The sequence below is a fragment of the Carassius carassius genome, chromosome 43, assembly GCF_963082965.1.
Source record: "Carassius carassius chromosome 43, fCarCar2.1, whole genome shotgun sequence".
In the NCBI taxonomy this organism is placed as follows: Eukaryota; Metazoa; Chordata; class Actinopteri; order Cypriniformes; family Cyprinidae; genus Carassius; species Carassius carassius.
The window spans coordinates 10,904,402-10,923,834 of NC_081797.1; the positions used below are offsets into that span (position 1 = coordinate 10,904,402).

The window sequence follows — 19,433 nt, forward strand, 5'->3', positions numbered from 1 at the left end:
CAATAGATGGCGACAAAGATCATCTTAACATAGACTACAGAATGAGAGGAAATCTGGACAACAAAACGGCATTGGGCGCTTGTGAATGGCTGATCTGAAAATGTGTTGAGCTCATCAGTCCGTATTCAATTTGTAAAGCAACACACCCCGTTATAAAGCTGTTTAACAGCAGCGAGAATGCGGCGTCTGGGTTCAGTGCAGCAGAAGATCCCGTGTGTTTTCCTGACGGAAGTGAGGAACGAACCATCCAGGAAACGCGACTGTCAGGTGGGTGAAATTAAACATCAGCGTTTTCTGTACATATTATTCTCATGACTCATCTTCTCAAAAAACCCTGTAAACATTATAAACGCAGTCCGATTGCAATACAAGGCAATGCATTACAATATGGCGCATACTTCATTATTTTTAAATCATGTTTTCATTATTACTTTTGTTTAAGTGCACTGAACGAAGTAACTGTCTCAAAGCCAATATGCATATTCAGTCTATTTAAAAAGCACATTAAAAGCAACAGGGCTGATGTAAAAGTGCTATACAATAAAGCATACTAAAAAAACTAATTTATAAAAATGCACAGGTAAATTCATCATGCATTGCATATATATGAGATTGGATATTAGAATATTTTACTCATCTGGATCCCGCAGCAGTTTCAGGTGGTGGCCACTGAGAGTGTGAACCCTGCTGCTCTTGAATCAGATGTTCACTGTGCTGTAGCAACCGAGAAGATCGATGGGACGTGCTGCTATGTCACCACATACAGAGGTATAAATGCGTCATAACGGGAGGCCAAGGGGTTTTTAATGTCGGATCATTATTGATTATGTAAAAAAGACATATTTTCAAAAGTTGTGGGTTGATATCATTTTGTAAAGTTTTTGAAATACGTTTTTTATGCTTAACTAGGCATTTGATCAAAAATACACTAAAAAGAGTAGTATTGTTAAATATAAAATTTACTTAATATTTAAAATAATATGCAATTTATTCCTTTGATGGCAAAGCAGAAAGCACTCACATGGTCCTTCAGAAACCATTCTAATATGCAGATTTGATCCTCAATAAACATTTATTATTATTATGAATGTATTATGAAAAAAAATGCTGCAAAATATTTTTGTGGACTTTCTTCAGAAATCTTTGATGAATGAAGTAATATATGATAATAATAATATATATATATATATATATATATATATATATATATATATATATATATATAGAGAGAGAGAGAGAGAGCGCTTGAATAGTGATTTCCATATACAAAATGACGGTTTTTATTAATATTATTTTTATTATAATATTTTTGAAGGGGAACCATGTCTCTGGGCTCGCTTGGATCGGAAACCCACCAAGCAGGCGGACAAGAGATTCAAAAATTATCAGTATACACAGAAGACCTGTAAAGGTATTTTGGAACAAATACTTTTTAATTTAGATTTTTAAAAATGATTATTTTTGCATGATTGAACTTCCGTAAATGAACATTCCAACATGTAATTTCATGGGCCGTCAAGAAACCAGTGAATGAAAATAAAAGTTGTAAACATCAGATATTGTTTTCTACTCTGCTAAACGACAGGATTTGTTTGGGACGTAGACAGAGATTTCCGTGAAGTGCCAGAATCCTGGATCGCTGCTCACAGAGTCCAGCATGAGAACGGCCAGCCAGTGCCGGACGAACATGGACACATACCAGGTGGGTTAGAGTCTTGTGACCGTTACACCTGTACTGAGTGAAAATAATGGCTTAGATATATCTCTCATGAAAGGTTGGGTTCCAGTGGATCATACCAACAAGCAGTACTGCTGGCATGCCTCTGTGGTCAACTATGATGCTGGTGTCGCCCTCATCCTGAAGACACACGGAGAGGATGAAGGATTGCTTGAAATTGTCAGCGTTCCTCTGGCAGACCTCATGGAGCAAACCCTTGAGCTTATTGGAACCAACATTAATGGAAATCCATATGGTGAATATATATATATATATATATATATATATAATTATTTTTTAAGTCTCGTTTGCTCACCAAGGCTGCATTTATCGAATGTAAAATGCAGTAAAAATATAATATTGTGAAATATTATTACAATTTAAAATTTCCTTTGATGGAAAGCTGAATTTTCAGGATCATTACTCCAGTCTTCAGTGTCACATGATCCTTCAGAAACCATTCTAATGAAACAATGACAAGTTTGTTTGTTTTTTTTCTCTGGATTCTTTGAATAGAAAGTAAAAAATTGCAGCATTTATTTGAAATAGTAAAAGCTTTAACAATATTACAAATTATTTCTCTTATTTAGTCTTTTGAATGCTAGTTTAACTGTTAGGAAAGTAAGAAACTGAGTGAAGTTCTGTTAGTTTAGGACGTGGCTGACTGTGTGATTCTGTAGGTTTGGGAAGTAAGAAGCATCCAGTCCATGTCCTGGTGCCTCATGGGGTCCTGCGCATCCGGAATCCTCCTCCAGTGGAATTCCAGCAGCTGTATTCCTGGTTTCAAGAATGCCAGGAGGGGCGAGTTGAGGGAATCGTGTGGCACTGTGACGATGGGACACTGGTCAAGGTAAATAAGGTTTCATATAGGGCTGGTCAATAATTGAATATCAATATACACTCACTGGCCATTTTATTAGGTACACCTTGCTAGTTTCAGGTTGGACCCCCTTTTTCCTTCAGAACTGCCTTAATTCTTCGTGGCATAGTTTCAACAAGATGTTGGAAACATTCCTCAGAGATTTTGGTCCATATTGACATGATAGCATCACACAGTTGCTGCAGATTTGTTGGCTGCACATCCATGATGTGAATCTCCCGTTCCACCACATCCCAAAGCTGCTCTATTGGATTGACATCTGGTGACTGTGGAGGCCATTTAAGAAGCCAGTCTGAGATGATTGGATCTTTGTGACATGGTGCATTATCCTGCTGGAAGTAGCCATCAGAAGATGGGTACACTGTAGTCATAAAGGGATGGACATGGTAAACAACAATACTCAAGTTGGCTGTGGCATTGAAACGATGCTCAATTGGTACTAAGGGGCCCAAAGTGTGCCAAGAAAATTTCCCCCACACCATTACACCACCACCAGAAGCCTGAACCGTTGAGACGAGGCAGGATGGATCCATCCTTTCTTGTTCTTTACGTCAAATTCTGACCCCACCATCTGAATGTTGCAGCAGAAATCGAGACTCATCAGACCAGGCAACGTTTTTCCAATCTTCTATTGTCCAATTTTGGTGAGGCTGTGTGAATTGTAGCCTCCGTTTGCTGTTCTTAGCAGTCAGGAGCAGCACCCGGTGTGGTCTTCTGCTGCTGTAGCCCGTCTGCTTCAGGGTTCAAGGTGTTGTGCGTTCAGAGATGGTTTCCTGCATACCTTGGTTGTAACAAGTGATTATTTTAGTTACTGTTGCCTTTCTATCATCTCTAACCAGTCTGCCCATTCTCCTCTGACCTCTGACATCAACAAGGCATTTTCGTCTACACAACTGCCGCTCTCTGGATATTTTCTCTTTTTCGGACCATTCTTTGTAAACCCTGAAGATGGTTGTGCGTGAAAATCCCAGTAGATCAGCAGTTTTTGAAATAATCATTCCATTCCACGTTCAAAGTCACTTAAATCTCCTTTCTTCTCCATTCTGATGCTCGGTTTGAACTTCAGCAAGTCGTCTTCACCACATCTAGATGCCTAAATGCACTGGGTTGCTGCCATGTGATTGGCTGATTAGCAATTTGTGTTACCAAGCAACTGAACAGGTGTACCTAATAAAGTGGCCGGTGAGTTTATATTGCAATATAATTATTTTTTTCAATAACGGCGATTATGATTTTTTAAAACACATTTCTCATATTTCGTTGAATAAACATTAGCACTGCACGTTTCAAAACCAAAACGAGTAAAGGGTGTCTTATATAAATGTATCCTTGAAGGGAACCCACTATCGTTAGAAAGGTTTCGATGATATTTTCATTTGATCTGATAAAGCAGGGTTCATGAGCAGAGCGCTTCATTGCTCCTCCTGCTATAAGAATAATCAGCCTATGTTATAGTTTAAAGTTAAAGATATTAACAAGGTGAGTCTGAGAAACTTACTTATTTGAGAGGGATTTCACATTTCTTGTTTGTGTCAAGGCTAACTATGAATAAAAAATGATCATTTATTTATCTGTACCATTTTTATTTGTAAAATATTATATCGTTTAATAAGACGAGGTTTCATAGTGTTCTGTGGTCTATTTGTAGGTACATACATCCCTTTTTGGTGTTCTTGGCATCTTTTCTGACGCTGTCAAAATATTGTTTATATCAGAATTATATAGTTTTGACTGAAATTAAGAGATATATTGTGATATAAATGTTGGCCATTTCATACATAAAACGGTCACTCTTCTGCTGCTATCCACATTCCACATCTTTAGATCAAATCACTTTAACTCTTGCTCTCCAGATACACCGCCATCATCTCGGTTTGAAATGGCCCGTCAGTGACACCTTCCTGAACACCAGACCTGTGGTCATCCACGTAGATGAAACGCCTGATCCAGATGCTTCTGAGAAGGACTTGTTCAAATCGTTTTCCAGCATAAACGGAAAACTCTTCAGCTGCATACGGGACATTCCCTTTGAACCCTGATCTATAAAATGAAACTACCAAACATTCCTGTGAAATCTGGTTTTAGCCAGATTGAAGAATCAGCATGAAATACAGATCAAAACTGCCTATTGCAAATTCCAACTGACACTTTGCTCATATATGCACTTTGATATGTGATATGTGTGAGAATTTTGCAATTCGCTTTATATTTGGCACTTTTTCTTTTTAAAATTATATTAAAAAAAAAAATAATTCTGTTTAAATTCGTTTCAGAGGATGGTTCAGCAATATGTATATAAATAAATACAACAAACTGACATTGATCGTCATTTATTACATGTAAAGAGTCTAAAAAATGAGGCAGTAATTTATAGATTAAACGTAAAGGTAAATCCCTTCAGTTTCAGCTTATTCTAATAAGACCATAAAATCACAAATATTGTAAACTTTATATGAAAAGGTGGTAATATTTTAGAAAAAAGATATGAACCTACTTGTGAAACATTGTACTTGAATATAAAGCGAAGCAACATTTGTACACCTTTGGCTCTAACTGAGCAGTAACAATAAAATCGAATGAGCTGAAAACCCATCTGATGTGTGTTAGCTGACAGACACGTCTATGAGATCTGCTAGCTTCTTCAGCTGTTCCTCTAGGATGATGTTTTTCTTCACCTTCAGATTATAGTTGAACTTCAGATCCTCAAGTTCCTCAAAAAAGTTTTCCAGCTCTCGGGTTAGCTTTCTCACTTCGTCCTAAAATAAAACAATAATAATGTGACTTGAGATCTAAAAACTGCAGATTATTTAGCCATTTTTCCTTAGGGATACCTGTAATTATTTTTTTCTGTATTTGCTGCCTTAATTTGTTTCTGGAGATCACTGTATCCTACAAAAGGAACAGGTAGATGATATATGTCTCATGTAGCCACAATATAAGTCCTTAAGAAAATCAGTGGTGATCTTACCTGGTCCTGCTTTGTTGGTTCCAAACTGCTCATCCTACCTTAGGATCTGGCCAAGAAGTTGAGCATTTTCCCTCTCGAGATGTTTATTGGCCCAATCAGATTGGGAAATATTTGGCAAAGAATGAGTTTGAGTCATTTCTTATGCTTGGAAGTCTATGTATATTTGCGCGCTTCACCTCAGGGACTGGTACTCTCTGACGAGGCCTTCATCAGTGGTCACTTCCACAGGGATATTCTTAAGCAGTTCCACCTGTTAATACATATTAGGTTATCAGATCTCTGAGAAAAAGAGCATCTTAAGGCTGGAATGCACTACATTGGGACAGATTTTAAAACACATTTTCCAACTTTATAAATGGTTACAGAGAAATAAAAAAAGACTTTCAGACTTTCAAGTCATTCTGAACACGAGACCAACTCAAGCAGAAACATGTGCCTGGTTGCTAGGAGACGCATGACAAATGAAAACAAGAAGTGTTCTAAAATTGGCTCAAAACAACAAACATGTTACAGTATTGGAAGAATATGGGGATTTTAATAAATAGCTGAAGAAGTGTCTCACTTGTTCCTTTAACTGGCTGACCGTGTGTTGTGTGGCCTTCTTAAGCTCCGCCTTTAGTTTCTCATTGGCTACTTCAAGGTTGGCCTTTGTAATCCTCAGCTTTTCTGCAGCTTCTGCTTCCTGCAGTTTGCCACAAAAACATATATACTGTATCATGATATATTTAGAGCATGTTTTACTGAAAAAACTAACCTTTTTAATGTCTTTACGTATCTTTACATGATTTTCTCAATGCCCTTGGTTTTTGACTCAAGTCTTGCATTTAGCTGTTCATTTTGTTTTCATATTCAGACTGTGACAAAAAGAAAGATGCACATCATTATGCCAAGTAGAAAAGAACTATTTGTCACATCACAATAATAAGAAATGTTGTTTGTGTGAATCAGCATATTAGAATGATTTCTGAAGGATCATGTGACACTGAGGACTGAAAATTCAGCTTTGGCATTATAGAATTAATAAACTGATAATGATAAATTACATTTTTAAAGTATTATAATTGAAAAGAAATATAACTGTTATATGGTATTTTTTGATAAATTGTAGCCTTAAAAAAATTCTCTCAAAAACAAAAAGACTTACTGAGTCACAAGCTCAAAGCCAACAAAGCTATGGGGTTGAGAACTGGAAGCTTTGTGGGAGCGACCCATGTGTTAAGTTACCTTTCGAGCTTTCAATTTGCTTTGTTCTTTTTCACAAAAGGGGGTGACCTCTGATTCTACAGGTCCAAGACATCACTTTTTATAACACCTGAATTCAGCTCCTTAGTGGGGGTACATTTTACGTTCTCACTTAAAACAGGGTCCACTACTTTCTCAGGGATGAAGGACATGAACTCATCCATTGATGGTTCTTGAGGCACCACTTTGGGATCAACTGTGCCGAGTGCCATTTCTTCTTCTTCAAGCTCTTTAGACCCTGCAGATGTTTTCAAATTTTGGCTTGGATCGCCTTCAGGTTTCAAAGACACGATGTGTTGTTCTTCAGGTTCTTGCTCCTTATCTCTGTCTTGCTGGTCACCCTCCAGATGTTCTTTTGACATCTCTGGCTCTGTGTAAGTTCTGCTTTCTTCTGCGTTGGTCTTCACCTTTTTTTCTAGCTAATCTTATTCAAGAAACTGTCATCTCTTCTGCAAATCTGTCATCTCTTCTGCAAATCCATTAGTCTTCCGCTCTTCCTCTGCATGTTCAGCCACTACTATATCTTCCTCTTGTCCTCCTTGAGCCTCATCTGGTTCCTCTATATCTTTCTCACCCAATCCCTCTTTTCTGTTGCCTTCTTTTGTTCAGTTTTGTTCTCATTCACCAGATCTTCTTGTTCTACATCTACAAAGCTCTCTGTTTTCCTCATCTTGACTCACTTCTGCTGCACTCATTCTTCTGAATTAAGTTTGAGTTGCTTTGTCCTCTGTAACTTCTATTTCCTTTTTTAGGGATTGTGTCATTTACTAATGGAGACTGAATCTGTTCACTTTCACTAATATCGAAAGTCTTAAAATGAACAACTTTGGAGGACCTGAGAGCTGAGCTGAGATTGTGATGCCACGTGTTTTTTCAGAGATAGAATACAGGTATGGAGAAAGGAAGTGTAAGACTGAAGTTAAATTTTTTTTCTGTTTTTTTTTTTTTTTTACTGTTGTGCAAAGTGTTACACCTATAGATGGTCTGGATGAAGACTCTTTGGACAGTTGACTCTCCAGGGAGTGAAACCTCTCCTCAAGATAACGGTTCCTGATGGTGATATCCTCCATTGTAGCATCACGGGGTAAAGCCTGCGGCTGCCTACAAAGCCAGCAGTACATATGAAACATTCCTCAAGACAACATAAATAAAACCTGAACAAATTGGCATGATTGCTAGGCAGAACACACTTTATCACTTTGATTTGCTGCTCCAGTTCAGCGTTCCTTCTTTGTAGCTCAGTCCAGGTCACTCCTCTGCCCTTTAGTTTCTTCTGGAGACCCACCTTCTTCTGCTCCAACCTTCAAAAACATCAGCCAACATAAATATGATAGGGAATCTTCAACGTTTGTTCTTACTCTTAATATATGCAGAAGTTAAGCTCACATTTATTGCATGCATTTTAAGATTCCTCAACCATGAATGTGTCTTTTGGATGGATTAATGTCACAACACAGACCTGCTGTAAAGTTCGTTGATCGTTCTTTCTCCTTCTCCTTGAGACGCTTCCCACTTTCTCCAACCTGGCCTGCCTCTTATAACCTTCCTCCCACCTCAAGATTTCTTCTTTATATATATATAAAGAAATATAAAATATATACAATATATACAAATATATACAAATATAGAAAAAACTCACATATATACACACATGAAAATTTATACTGTTATTTTGTTAATAATTCAGAAGAACTGAACAAATCAGAGAAATATAAATCAGAGAAATATAATTAGTCATTATATGATTACTAAACTTTTTAATGACTATGTCAGAAACAAAGCTAGACAGTGACTTGACCACAAAATGCAAAGTGTCAAAGAATAAGAGCTCAAATAAAAAAAAAAGCTTCTTTAGACTTCTTCTATGCCATTTTCTGATGATAATTAAAAAAATTTCTTGCAGTAAATGCAATTCTAGTTCATCTTGTTCGGGCACTCGTCTTGTCTGCAGGCTCTGAGATGCTCTTCCTGTCCAGCTCCTGCTCTCACTTATGAATTTTCTTCTGAAGAGCCTCAACTGTGTGTCCATCAATCTCAACCCGAGCCTGCACAGACAAACATATACACATACACACAAATATATCTTTACACATTTATTTAGACTCTCATTTTAGTCTTACTCTTACAATGTTCTTTATCTCCTTTCATAAGCATATGATATTTTTGAAAGAAGTCTCTTATGCTCACCAAGGTTGCATTTGTTTGATCAAAACTAAAGTAAAAACAGTAACATTGTGAAATATTATTAAAATGTAAAATAGCAGTTTCTAGTTTAATACATCATTCTTTGGTAAAGAACTATGTAAAAAGTTAAAAAGGTGCTACAGTATAAAAATAAAGTTGTACTTGAACTTTGTAATTGTAAAAAAGCTGAAGACTATGATTACACATACACTTTTGTATTTGTTTTTTTCCAAGGACCACAAACTGATAAGCGCACAATGTTGTCTAGACATTCACTGTCGTCAAAGAAAGGCTTTGTTACACCAGACACTGAGCAGAAGCTTTTGAGCCACTGGTAGAATTACTCAAGAACAGCGAGACATACATTTCTTGACCTTAACCATAAATGGTACAAGTGAACAGGGGTGAAAAACACATGTGGTCTGACCTGAAGGCCGCTGCGGAGCCTCTAGACCTTCTTCTTCAGCTCATCCAACTGATCCTTCAGAAACTGTTTTTCACTCAGCAGCTTGTTATCTGATTTCTGGCTCCTCTGCAAATCCTTGTTTAAGCTCTCCAGCTCCTCTCTCAGCATGTTTTCTCTGGCTTTAGCTGCTCGTACGCCATCCTTAGCCTGCTGGAGCTCCTCATTAAGCTCTTTCACACATGCCTGAGGAGGAGCACAGGGACATAAAAAATTTGTTGGTTAGGGTTGGGATAAAATTCTGTCATCTTGAAATTTTAAGGGTGTTTTTAAAACCAGAAAGTCAAAAGTTCATTGGTTGCTCTCATCAATGAACTGTTCAATAGCATTTTTTAAAAACGTGATTGAAAAAATGATTAATAAAAGCAACTGACCAATGCTTTTAAAAATATGTTATGAGTATTATATTTTTATTTTTACATTTTAAACAAATAAACCAATTTAAACTGAATTTATTCAGCTACTTCAAGTCTTACATGAAAGAGTCAATTTTGTGTTGCTTTTTATGTTTACTTTGCATTGTCTTACTCAAGGTTTTCAAGGATGAATGAATGGTCAAGCAGTTTGATGAGCTACAAGTGACAGATACATTTTTCTCACTATAATAATTAAATGCTTCATCTTTATAATTAACAACAATCGATATGGGAAGTATTTTCTATTTAATGCAAAATTGTATAGCAAGTTGGCAAGTAAAGGTTTAGAAGTAGGGTAAGATTCTAAGTTCTTCTTTATCTTTACCCTTAGCTCCTTGGTCTGCTTATCGACAATCTGCTGAACATTAAGGGCCTCTTCCTTCTCAGGAGCATTTAGCATTGATCTGCTGTTCTGCTTGCGATGTCAACGCTGCGCGAAGCTTCAAGAGAGCTTTACTGAGAGCCTGCAGATGAGGAACCAAATTATAATCTTACTCACATTCACACATCACATGAAAAAACTTGTCCAGAACAAATGAACAACATTTGGGTGAAATTTCATGAACAAAAAATGCCCTCGTTAAATGTTTCCAATAGCATAGCTTTCTATTGAAATGATGTGACTGCACATTTACTGTAGTTGTACCTTCAGCTGTTTCTCCTTGGGGGCCAGCTGAGTCTTCAACCGCTCCACAAGGTTCTTCATTGGCTTCTTTCTGGGCCTCTAGCTGCAGAGGAAATGCAGCTCTTTCTCAGTCTGAATGAGCTGATGCTCTGAGCTCTTCTGCCTCCTGGGACAGACCCTTCGTTTGGGCAACATGTCTGTCCTCAAGTCTTGGAAATGAAAACTCATTAAAAGTGGTACAAGGAATCAGTGTCTTGATATTTAACTTGTTTTCATTTCTCACCTGGCTATTTCTGTAGCGTGCTCCATTGCTTGTGCCGTCACCGGTTTCTGTTGGTTTCTCTTTTTTATCCAGACGCTCTTGTAGGTTCCAAGCCACCGATGGTGCGTTCGTGCTCAGCCACAATGTTCTTAAGGTATTTGATCTCTTCCCGCTGGGCACAAGCTCTCTGCTCTGCCTCATTTCCAACAGACGAACCAAATCCAGTTTCTTATGCCACTCACTCAGCTGTAGGGGTTGATATTAAGCTGTAAACACAGTTCTGGAGTGTACACTACTGTTTATGGGAACAATTTATTTTATTAATAGGAGTCACATAACTCAAGTGAATAATTAAGAAGTAAATCTAATAAAGTCTGTAAGAAATATAGGAAAAATAAAGAATTATATTTTTCCTAAAGAAAATGCCGGGTGTAGTGTAGACCATTGGTTTTTTAGTTTTTTAAATTATATTTTATATTATATTTGTATATTATTTGTGTACACAATATATATATATATGTGTGTGTACGGTGTATATTTATTATGTATATATAAATACACACGCCTGCATGTATATATTTAAGAAAGAATGTTATGTTTATATATAATATAAATTATATGAGTATACATATATACATGTAAATACATGTAAATATGATTTATGTGTGACTTCTTTATAGATACATAATAAATATACATAGTACACATACATATATTATATAAACAAAAATGTGTATTTTGGATGCGATTAATCATGATCATTGCCCAGCACTATTATTTTCATGACAATAAAGCACCTTTTTATTACTGTTATGCAAAATACTATATCAAAAAAATTACATAATACAGTGAATAATCTAATGAAAGTCATTATTAAAAAAAAAAAAGTTTTTGAATTATTTTAAATTTTTGTGTAAAATGAGCTTAAAACAATGCGTAATTAAGTCAGTTATTTCTATGTTTTACTGTAGTGTGTCAGTAGGGAAATATCATTTTACATTTCCAAACATTATTTTTGACATTAAAAATGTATTAATCCTTGTTTGCACTAGGAGTCTGACAGCAGCCAGTGCTCCACACTGATCTGTTCATCATCAGTCTGTCTGGAATAACATGAAGAAACAGAACAAACTGAGACAGACTGAGTGAGCGAACCAGAGTGAATCGTACGCACGGCAGAGAACGCAGTACTCGTTCCCTCTTTTAGAGAGAACCGAGGTTATGTTAGTAACCGAGTATGTTCTCTTACGAGAGTTCTCTCGTACTGCGTCTTAGCTAAGACGCTACAGGAACCCCATGTAAAACGCCGTGCACGCAGGGATCACACACCAATAAACCTGAAGCAACGCCCAGGATTTACAGTGCACAGTCACCCGAGGGACTCACAGAGAGTCCAGGACAGGAGAAGGGGGAAGCCCTCCGTCCCATATCTAGCAGCACCCGTAGATGCGGCAATACAACATCACACAGTCGAGGCAAGGCCTGACCAATGTGGCAATGCGGGTCTTACGCAATACTGCCCATATAACAGTCGGCAGCACATAACGCTCACGAACTCAGAATTCCCATCAGGGCCCTGATTCAGCTATACCGACAGCAGCCTTGCTTGCAAGGCGGGAACCTCCAGGTTATAGAACCTGATAAATGTAGATGGCGAGGCCCAACCTGCCGCCATACATATATCCTGCAAGGATATCCCAGTAGACCACGCCCACAACGAGGCGATGCCCCTCGTGGAGTGTGCTCTGACGCCCAGTGGGCACTGAAGGCCCCTGGAAGCTTAAGCTAATGCTATGGCGTCAACTATCCATCTGGATAGAGTCTGTCTCGAAACAGCCATTCCCTTGGAACGGCCACTGAACGAGACAAACAGCTGCTCAGTATGTCGAAAGACAGCGGAGCGAGACACATAAGCTCTTAAAACCCTAACAGGGCAAAGAAGACTCGAGTCTCCATCCTCTCCTGACACCGACAGGGCAGACAGGGCAATAACCTGAGCCCGAAACGGCGTGTTGAGGGACTTTGGCACATAACCGTACCTAGGTTTGAGTATGACCCTTGAGTCATTAGGCCCAAACTCCAAGCACGACTGGCTCACCGAAAGCACGTGCAGGTCACCCACATGCTTCACTGAAGCGAGAGCCAACAAGAATACCGTCTTGAACGTCAGATGCTGGAGGCTAATCGATTGGATAGGCTCAAAAGGGGGAACCTTCATGGCCTCCAAAACCGCCGCGAGGTCCCATATAGGGACTGACGGAGGTCTGGGAGGATTCAGCCTCCTAGCTCCTCTAAGGAAGCGGATGACCAAATCGTTCCTTCCTATTGACTGACCGAGCGCTGTTTCAGAAAACGCTGCGATGGCCGCCACATAAACTTTGAGCGTGGATGGGGCCCTGCCCTTATCCAACAGCTCCTGTAGGAAGGAGAGAACCTCCGTCACCTCACAACTAAGGGGTGAACATCCCCGAGCTGTACATCAGCTGGAGAACACTGACCACTTCGAGGCATACAGCCGTCGTGTCGACGGAGCTCTAGCCTGAGTGATGGTATTTAGCACTCCCACTGAGAGATCAGCGGGTAACCGTTGAGCGCCCACACATGGAGGGACCACAACTCCGGTTGAGGGTGCCAAATCGAGCCCCTGGCCTGCGAGAGGAGGTCCCTCCTCAACGGCACTGGCCACGGGGCGATGTCTGCTAACCGCATAAAATCTGGGAACCATGGTTGATTCTTTCAAAAAGGTGCTACAAGCAGTATTGAACACCTCGTTTCTCTCACCCGTTCTATCACCTGCGGAAGGAGGGAGACGGGAGGGAAAGCATAAAGCAGGCAGCACGGCCATCTCCATGACAGCGCGCTTTCGTTCTTGGAAAAGAACCAAAAGGTCCACCTCCGCCCTGCCAAATCTCTCCCACAACAATCGGACTGTTTGCGGGTGTAGAGACCATTCGCCCGTGGGAATGTTGTTTCTGGACAGCCTGTCTGGACCCAGATTCTGTAGCCCAGGCACATGAACTGCCCTCAGCGAGCGCAAGCTGCGCTGAGCCCACACCAGGAGGCGTTCCGTCAGCCTGTACAGGTTTCGGGACCCGAGACCGCCCTGGCGATTTATGTAGGACACCACAGACATGTTGTCCGAACGGACTAAGACGTGGCGGCCCTTGATTCGGGGCCAAAAACGCGTCAGCGCGTTCTCCACGGCCAGCATTTCCAGACAGTTGATATGTTGGAGCTTTTCCCGTTCTGACCACAGGCCAAAGGACGGTCTGCCCTCGAGCAGCGCTCCCTATCCCGAAGTGGAGGCGTCCGTCGACACCATCTTCACTTTCGAGGAAGTCCCCAGGTTTACACCTGATTGGTACCAGTTGTTTGCTTTCAGCGGGAACTAGAAGGGGGCGCTGGTGCAGACCACTCGAGGCCGAGGCTCGCCGTGGCCAGCGTGAGCACTCGCATCAGCTCCTTGTCGATATCAGCTCGTCTGCTGGGCCTCTGAGCAGAAGGCGCGAGATCCACGGAGCTCGCCCAACCGTCACTGCCCCAAGCTAGCAGAGTCCTCTTCCTCCGACGCGGCCCTGAGATCCACTTCCTCGGAGGACGCGGCGGCAGACAGCGGGCGCTGACCATCGGGAAGCGATGCAAGGGAGGCCGGTGAAGCGGAGGGAACCGGCGAGCTCGGTAGAGCTGGAGGCGGTTCCGGTAAACGCTGAGAGCGGCACTTTTTACGGCGCTGCGGCGCAGCGGAGGATGCAGGCTTAGAGAAGAACGCCCGGCGAGTCCTCAGAGTCACCATCGGCATTAGCTCGCAGTGAGGGCAGCCGCCGTCAGCGAGGGCGAGCGATGCATGGTCCTCACCCAGGCAGGAGACACAGATGACGTGACGGTCTCCTTCGCTGAGCCGGGCTCTGCACGAGCCGCACGAGGGCATCTTTAAAAAGACGCAGCTCTTTTACGAGTGTGCGTTGCAGGGAGAACACACACAAGGATATATAAAAGGATATAGGCGCCGGAGAGCGCAGCAGGAACGGCAGTAGAAGGCAGCGAAGGCCAGCAGCTTCAGAATGGCTCGTCCCGCTGAGATCAGACGGCGCTTGCTTCCTTCGTGATCCAGCGATGCGTGAGCTTCGCTGAAGAGATGAAAAATCAGGTGAGTCAGCCTTTTCGAGCTCCTTTTATAGGGTTGGGCCACACCCGTTTCGGCGGGAAGTGGCGTGAGGGGCGCGAAGCGCCCTTATTGGTCTGATATTGCATCAGCATGCGCTCGATAGGCTGTGCACTTGCTGCAGAGCAGCCAATGAGCGAGCGAGCCATCTCGCCTATGGCTGTGTACTGCTGCAAATGCGCTTTACAAAAATTCAAAATTAAGGATAATTTTTTGCTTCAGTATTTTGTGAAAAGAGACTTTTCCCGTAGCGTCTTAGCTAAGACGCAGTACGAGAGAACTCTCGTAAGAGAACTACAAAGCTCCCTGAAAAACAAAAGCTTTTTTTAACGCATAGAGTGTCCACACCAAATGTTGATTTAATTTAGTTAACTTAATAGAGGTTAATTAATAAAATCTCTTTATGGCATTATTTTTGATGGCATCCTCACTTTACAGCATTTTTACAAAAGTGCCTAAAACTTTGCACAGTACTGTTGCTTTGCAGCTTTCTTGAAGTGTCTTGGAGACATTGCCAAAGTTCTTCTGGACTGAGTCTTGTCTCAGTTTGTTGTTTCCAGTCGTGCTGATATTTTCCCAGGCCTGCTCCAAAGTGTGAAGTTTCTCCTTGCTGATCTCAAGCTCTTTATTGATGGAGTTAATGCGCTCATGTAAAGACACATTCTCTTTCTGAAAGGAATGGAAAAACAAAGAAGGTCCTTATACATTGTTTAATGTAACTTGTAAGCGATGAACCTCCAAGGGCTCCAGGGTGGTTGTCTTCTGAACAAGGAGAGTGTCTTTCTGTAGGAGGTTTCTGTACTTGATGGTGAGCTCTCTGTAGTTTTTTGTTGGCTCTCTCCAGCTCTGATAGAGAAATACTACCATCAAGGGACTTCAGCAGTGCGGCCATTTTACAGTCAGTTAGTGTCAGTTACAGCCCTTCAGCAAAGATGACCACCATCCCTCGTAGTGAGAGATCAGTATGTATATATTAGCCATTCCAATTAATCTGTCAAAACACAGCCTTGGAATCTCATCATTCTTCATTTCTTGTTAAGTGATATACATAGGCCTCATACCTTGAACCCCTACAGGTAACCGGTCCTTTGTTACAGCAGCCTCCACTTGAGTGAAATCATCCTTCAGTTTGCCGTTCTCCCCCCTCAAGTGATGCTCGAGCTCTAGCTCGTGTAACGTCATGTCAGACACTTCTTCTGTCATTTTTGTTTGTTAGCAAGTCATTACAGATATACAGATTTAAGTCACGGGTGAGTTAATGAAGAAATCCTTTTAATTTCGGGTGAAAATAATCAACTATCCCTTTAAGAAACTTACATTGTACTCTTTGTCTGCATCCACCTCCTTTTGTTCCTCGAGTTTGGATTTCAGTTCGGCAAAAGAGTCTCTCTTTCTGCCAAGACTCCCTCTCGCTGAATCAGAGCACACGAGGGGATGCAAAATCATGCTTTATTGGTCACTAAACGTGTGTAATCGCACATGTTTTATAATATTTTTGGATCAGCATACCTCTATATATACACAATATTTTATCATATAAACTCTCCTATTGGCTCAGCATACCTTTGATACTCCTTGTAAAGTAGTCCTTGTTAATGGCGGATCACTGCAAATCTCCTTTTATATTCTTCAAGAGCCGAACTGGGCTGCTCAGTGGAATCTTTTTTGTTTTTGATCTCCTGAACATCCACAGTCGGGAGTCTTAATATTATGTGCGTTACATCTGGTCTCTGTTATAATGTGATACAGTAACTGGACTGAGACACACACACACACACACACACACACACACACACACACACACACACACACCTGTAGGAATTGTATCATGTATTCATTGAGAACGTTGTTGACCTTGCCACTAGTTGGTGTCAACTCTTCACGCAAAGTTAATGACTTGAAGGATGGAAGTGCCAGCTGATTTGATCATTGATTCACTCTTTCCAAGTGAGCAATCTACAAAAAAAAAAAAAAAAAAAAAAAAAACATGTACATATAAAAGAGATGAAAACCTTTTCATTTTTTTTTTTTTTTGGTTAGAAATGATCCGAAATCAATATTTGAGCAAGTACATGAGTACTTTAATAAAGAAGTTGTCTTTTCTTTTCTTTTTCGCATAGAAAAGAATTCCACATATAACTGTAATTGCAGGTTTTTAAACAGAGATGGCGACAAAGAGGCAAAACTTATAGACTGCAGCTTAATTTGAGTAAACACCTTCTCATTAGCTTTTGTTAACTGATTGAGATTGTTTGCTGCCTTCTCTCTAGCTGCTTCATCTCCTGCCTTCATCTTCAGAGCCTAAGATAAACACAGTTATCACTGATATATTTTGTGACAGAATATTTAGGAACAGTAATTTCACTTTGCTGCAACAGGGAGCAAAAACTTCATTTTTAAATAAAAGTTAAATGATCACAAATTGATCAGGATGACTAATCACCAGGGGTCTCATTTATAAAACTATGCGTAGGATCTTTACTAAAAGTTTACGTGCGCCCAAAAGCCAAAAATGGCGTACGCCAAAAAATATTCCGATTTATAAAACCGTGCGTACGCACACCTGTAAGCAATGTTCCCTTTATAAATCACAGATCACCCGCAGATGTGCGTACGTGAACCAGCCTCATATCCCGCCCTGTACACGCCCATTTTTAACCATAAATAGTCAATGCAAATCACCTCATGATTGCTGATCAGCATGTAAATGAGAGTGGAATCCCATATATACCTGGAAAACTGGCATGCGACCCGCCAATTAATTAATCCAAGAAAGTGAAAACGTGCATTTCTGTTAGCCTAATTTTAATAATGGCGACAGGTGAGAAAAGAGGAAAAAAACGTAATTTCTCAGATACTGAGATTGAAACACTTGTAGGGGAGGTGGAGGCTCGGAAAACTGTGTTATTTGGTGGCCACAGCAGTGGGGTCACTAATAAAAAGAAGCAGTGCGAGTGGCAAAGTATTGCTTCTGCCGTCAATTGTGTCAGTGGGACAGAACGGACAGTTGCAGAATTAAAGAAAAAATGGTCCGACCTGAAGGTATACAAATTTTTTTTTTACCAACATATTACATTTGTGTTTTATTAGGCTATATACCTATATAAATAGCAATATTGATTTTCAAAAAGTTTTATTTACATGTGCTTACAGTATGCAAAATATGTGAAATAAAGATTCTCATTCATTCAAGGTGGAGGCAAAGAGAAAACTGTCCTCCCACCGCCAGAGCGTGGCTGCAACTGGTGGGGGCCCATGTACAGCTGATCTCACATCAGTGGACAGCAAAATCGCGGCTATAATTGGGGAGGTCAGCGTGTGTGGTATTGTGTCGGAAAAGGAGGGAGACACTGACGTGACTGAAACCACAGAGGAGCAAGGTTAAACCGATTTTTAATCATTAACGCTGTACATTTGAGTGTGTGGGGTGATAAATGGATAAATGTTGCCAATTGTTTGTCCTCCAGTCCTTCCGGAGTCTGAAGCTGTAAATGAACAGGAGGTTCAGGGTGAGGGGTTCTCAGATGCAGATGCACAGCGTCCGGCTCAAAGCAGTGCCCCTTCTGCGTCTGGCACGTCCAAAAGTGGTCGGGTACTCACTGACGCAGTCCTGCAGTTACAGCGAGAGACAATAAACGCTGTCAACAGGGTTGCAGATGAGCTACGGCAGATGAGAGAAGTGATGCAAGAAATTGCACAATCATTAAAAGATGCAGTTAAAACATGAACCTTGAGTTTTGTCTTTCTTTACAAACGCCGCATGACATCCTCACGGATTCTTGCACCTCGTTGATATCCCTCTTGTCGGCCAGGGGGCTGTGGCTCGGGGTCGTAATGCTGGGGTAGAGGGAGATCAGGAGGGAGAGGAATACCGTTTCTCAGTGCTATATTGTGCAAAACACCACACGCCCTGACAATCTTGCACACTTTTGCTGGATGGTATAAAAGTCTGCCACCCGAGGCATCCAGACCACGCCATCTGCATTTCAGGATGCCGATGGCACGCTCCACAACTGCGCGGGCACGAGAGTGGACCTCGTTATAATGAGTTTCCTCTGCGCTCTGCGGGTTTAAAAATGGGGTGAGGAGCCAGCGTCTCAGGGGGTAGCCACTGTCGCCTGCAGGTTATAATTATATTAAAAACAAAAGTGTTACAGTTTCTACTTTTTAATATTGTTAAACTCACCAAGAAGCCAGCCATCACGTACTGCGCCTGCATTTAGTCTGTTCCCTACACTGCTATGTGTCAAGATAAAGGAATCATGTGTTGAACCAGGCCAGCGTGCCACAATGTTTGTGAGGGTCATGTTGGAGTCACATATGATTTGCACATTAATAGAATGCACATGCTTTCTATTAACATAAGCAAATTCATTTTCAGATGGTGCCCTTATAGCAACATGAGTGCAGTCAATTGCGCCGATTACATTTGGGAAACCAGACATTGCTGCAAATTGCGTTTTAATTTCGGCCTGTTCTCGCACAGTGTAGGGGAACCTGATGTATCGACTAAC

General features: G+C 40.9%; 1 protein-coding gene and 1 pseudogene across 4 annotated transcripts; one reads left to right on the forward strand and one right to left on the reverse strand.

Moving 5' to 3' along the window:
- LOC132125431 (RNA ligase 1) lies at positions 1 to 6,121 on the forward strand. 4 transcript variants are annotated; one of them, XR_009426912.1, is made up of 8 exons: positions 3 to 267; positions 651 to 768; positions 1,316 to 1,411; positions 1,586 to 1,702; positions 1,776 to 1,973; positions 2,398 to 2,567; positions 4,451 to 5,350; positions 5,423 to 5,564. XR_009426912.1 is itself a non-coding variant. In XM_059536844.1 (7 exons), exons 1-7 carry the CDS (start codon positions 178 to 180, stop codon positions 4,634 to 4,636), a joined length of 957 nt encoding a protein of 318 aa, XP_059392827.1. In that variant the 5' UTR covers positions 1 to 177; the 3' UTR covers positions 4,637 to 6,121. The 4 variants fall into 4 exon arrangements, 3 of the variants coding, with proteins under 3 accessions (XP_059392827.1, XP_059392826.1, XP_059392824.1); XM_059536844.1 differs by having other exon boundaries at positions 1 to 267; positions 1,604 to 1,702; positions 4,451 to 6,121; XM_059536843.1 differs by having other exon boundaries at positions 1 to 267; positions 654 to 768; positions 4,451 to 6,121.
- Positions 5,201 to 19,433, reverse strand: part of LOC132124804 (centrosomal protein of 290 kDa-like) — a 26,208-nt pseudogene continuing 11,975 nt past the window's right edge.

Bases quoted from the DNA above. Each gene is read 5' to 3' on its own strand.
- LOC132125431 (XM_059536841.1), top strand. From the start codon at position 178: ATGCGGCGTCTGGGTTCAGTGCAGCAGAAGATCCCGTGTGTTTTCCTG. The intron at 1,703-1,775 runs GTGGGTTAGAGT...CTCTCATGAAAG, and splicing joins CGAACATGGACACATACCAG to GTTGGGTTCCAGTGGATCAT. The intron at 1,974-2,397 runs GTGAATATATAT...GTGATTCTGTAG, and splicing joins CATTAATGGAAATCCATATG to GTTTGGGAAGTAAGAAGCAT.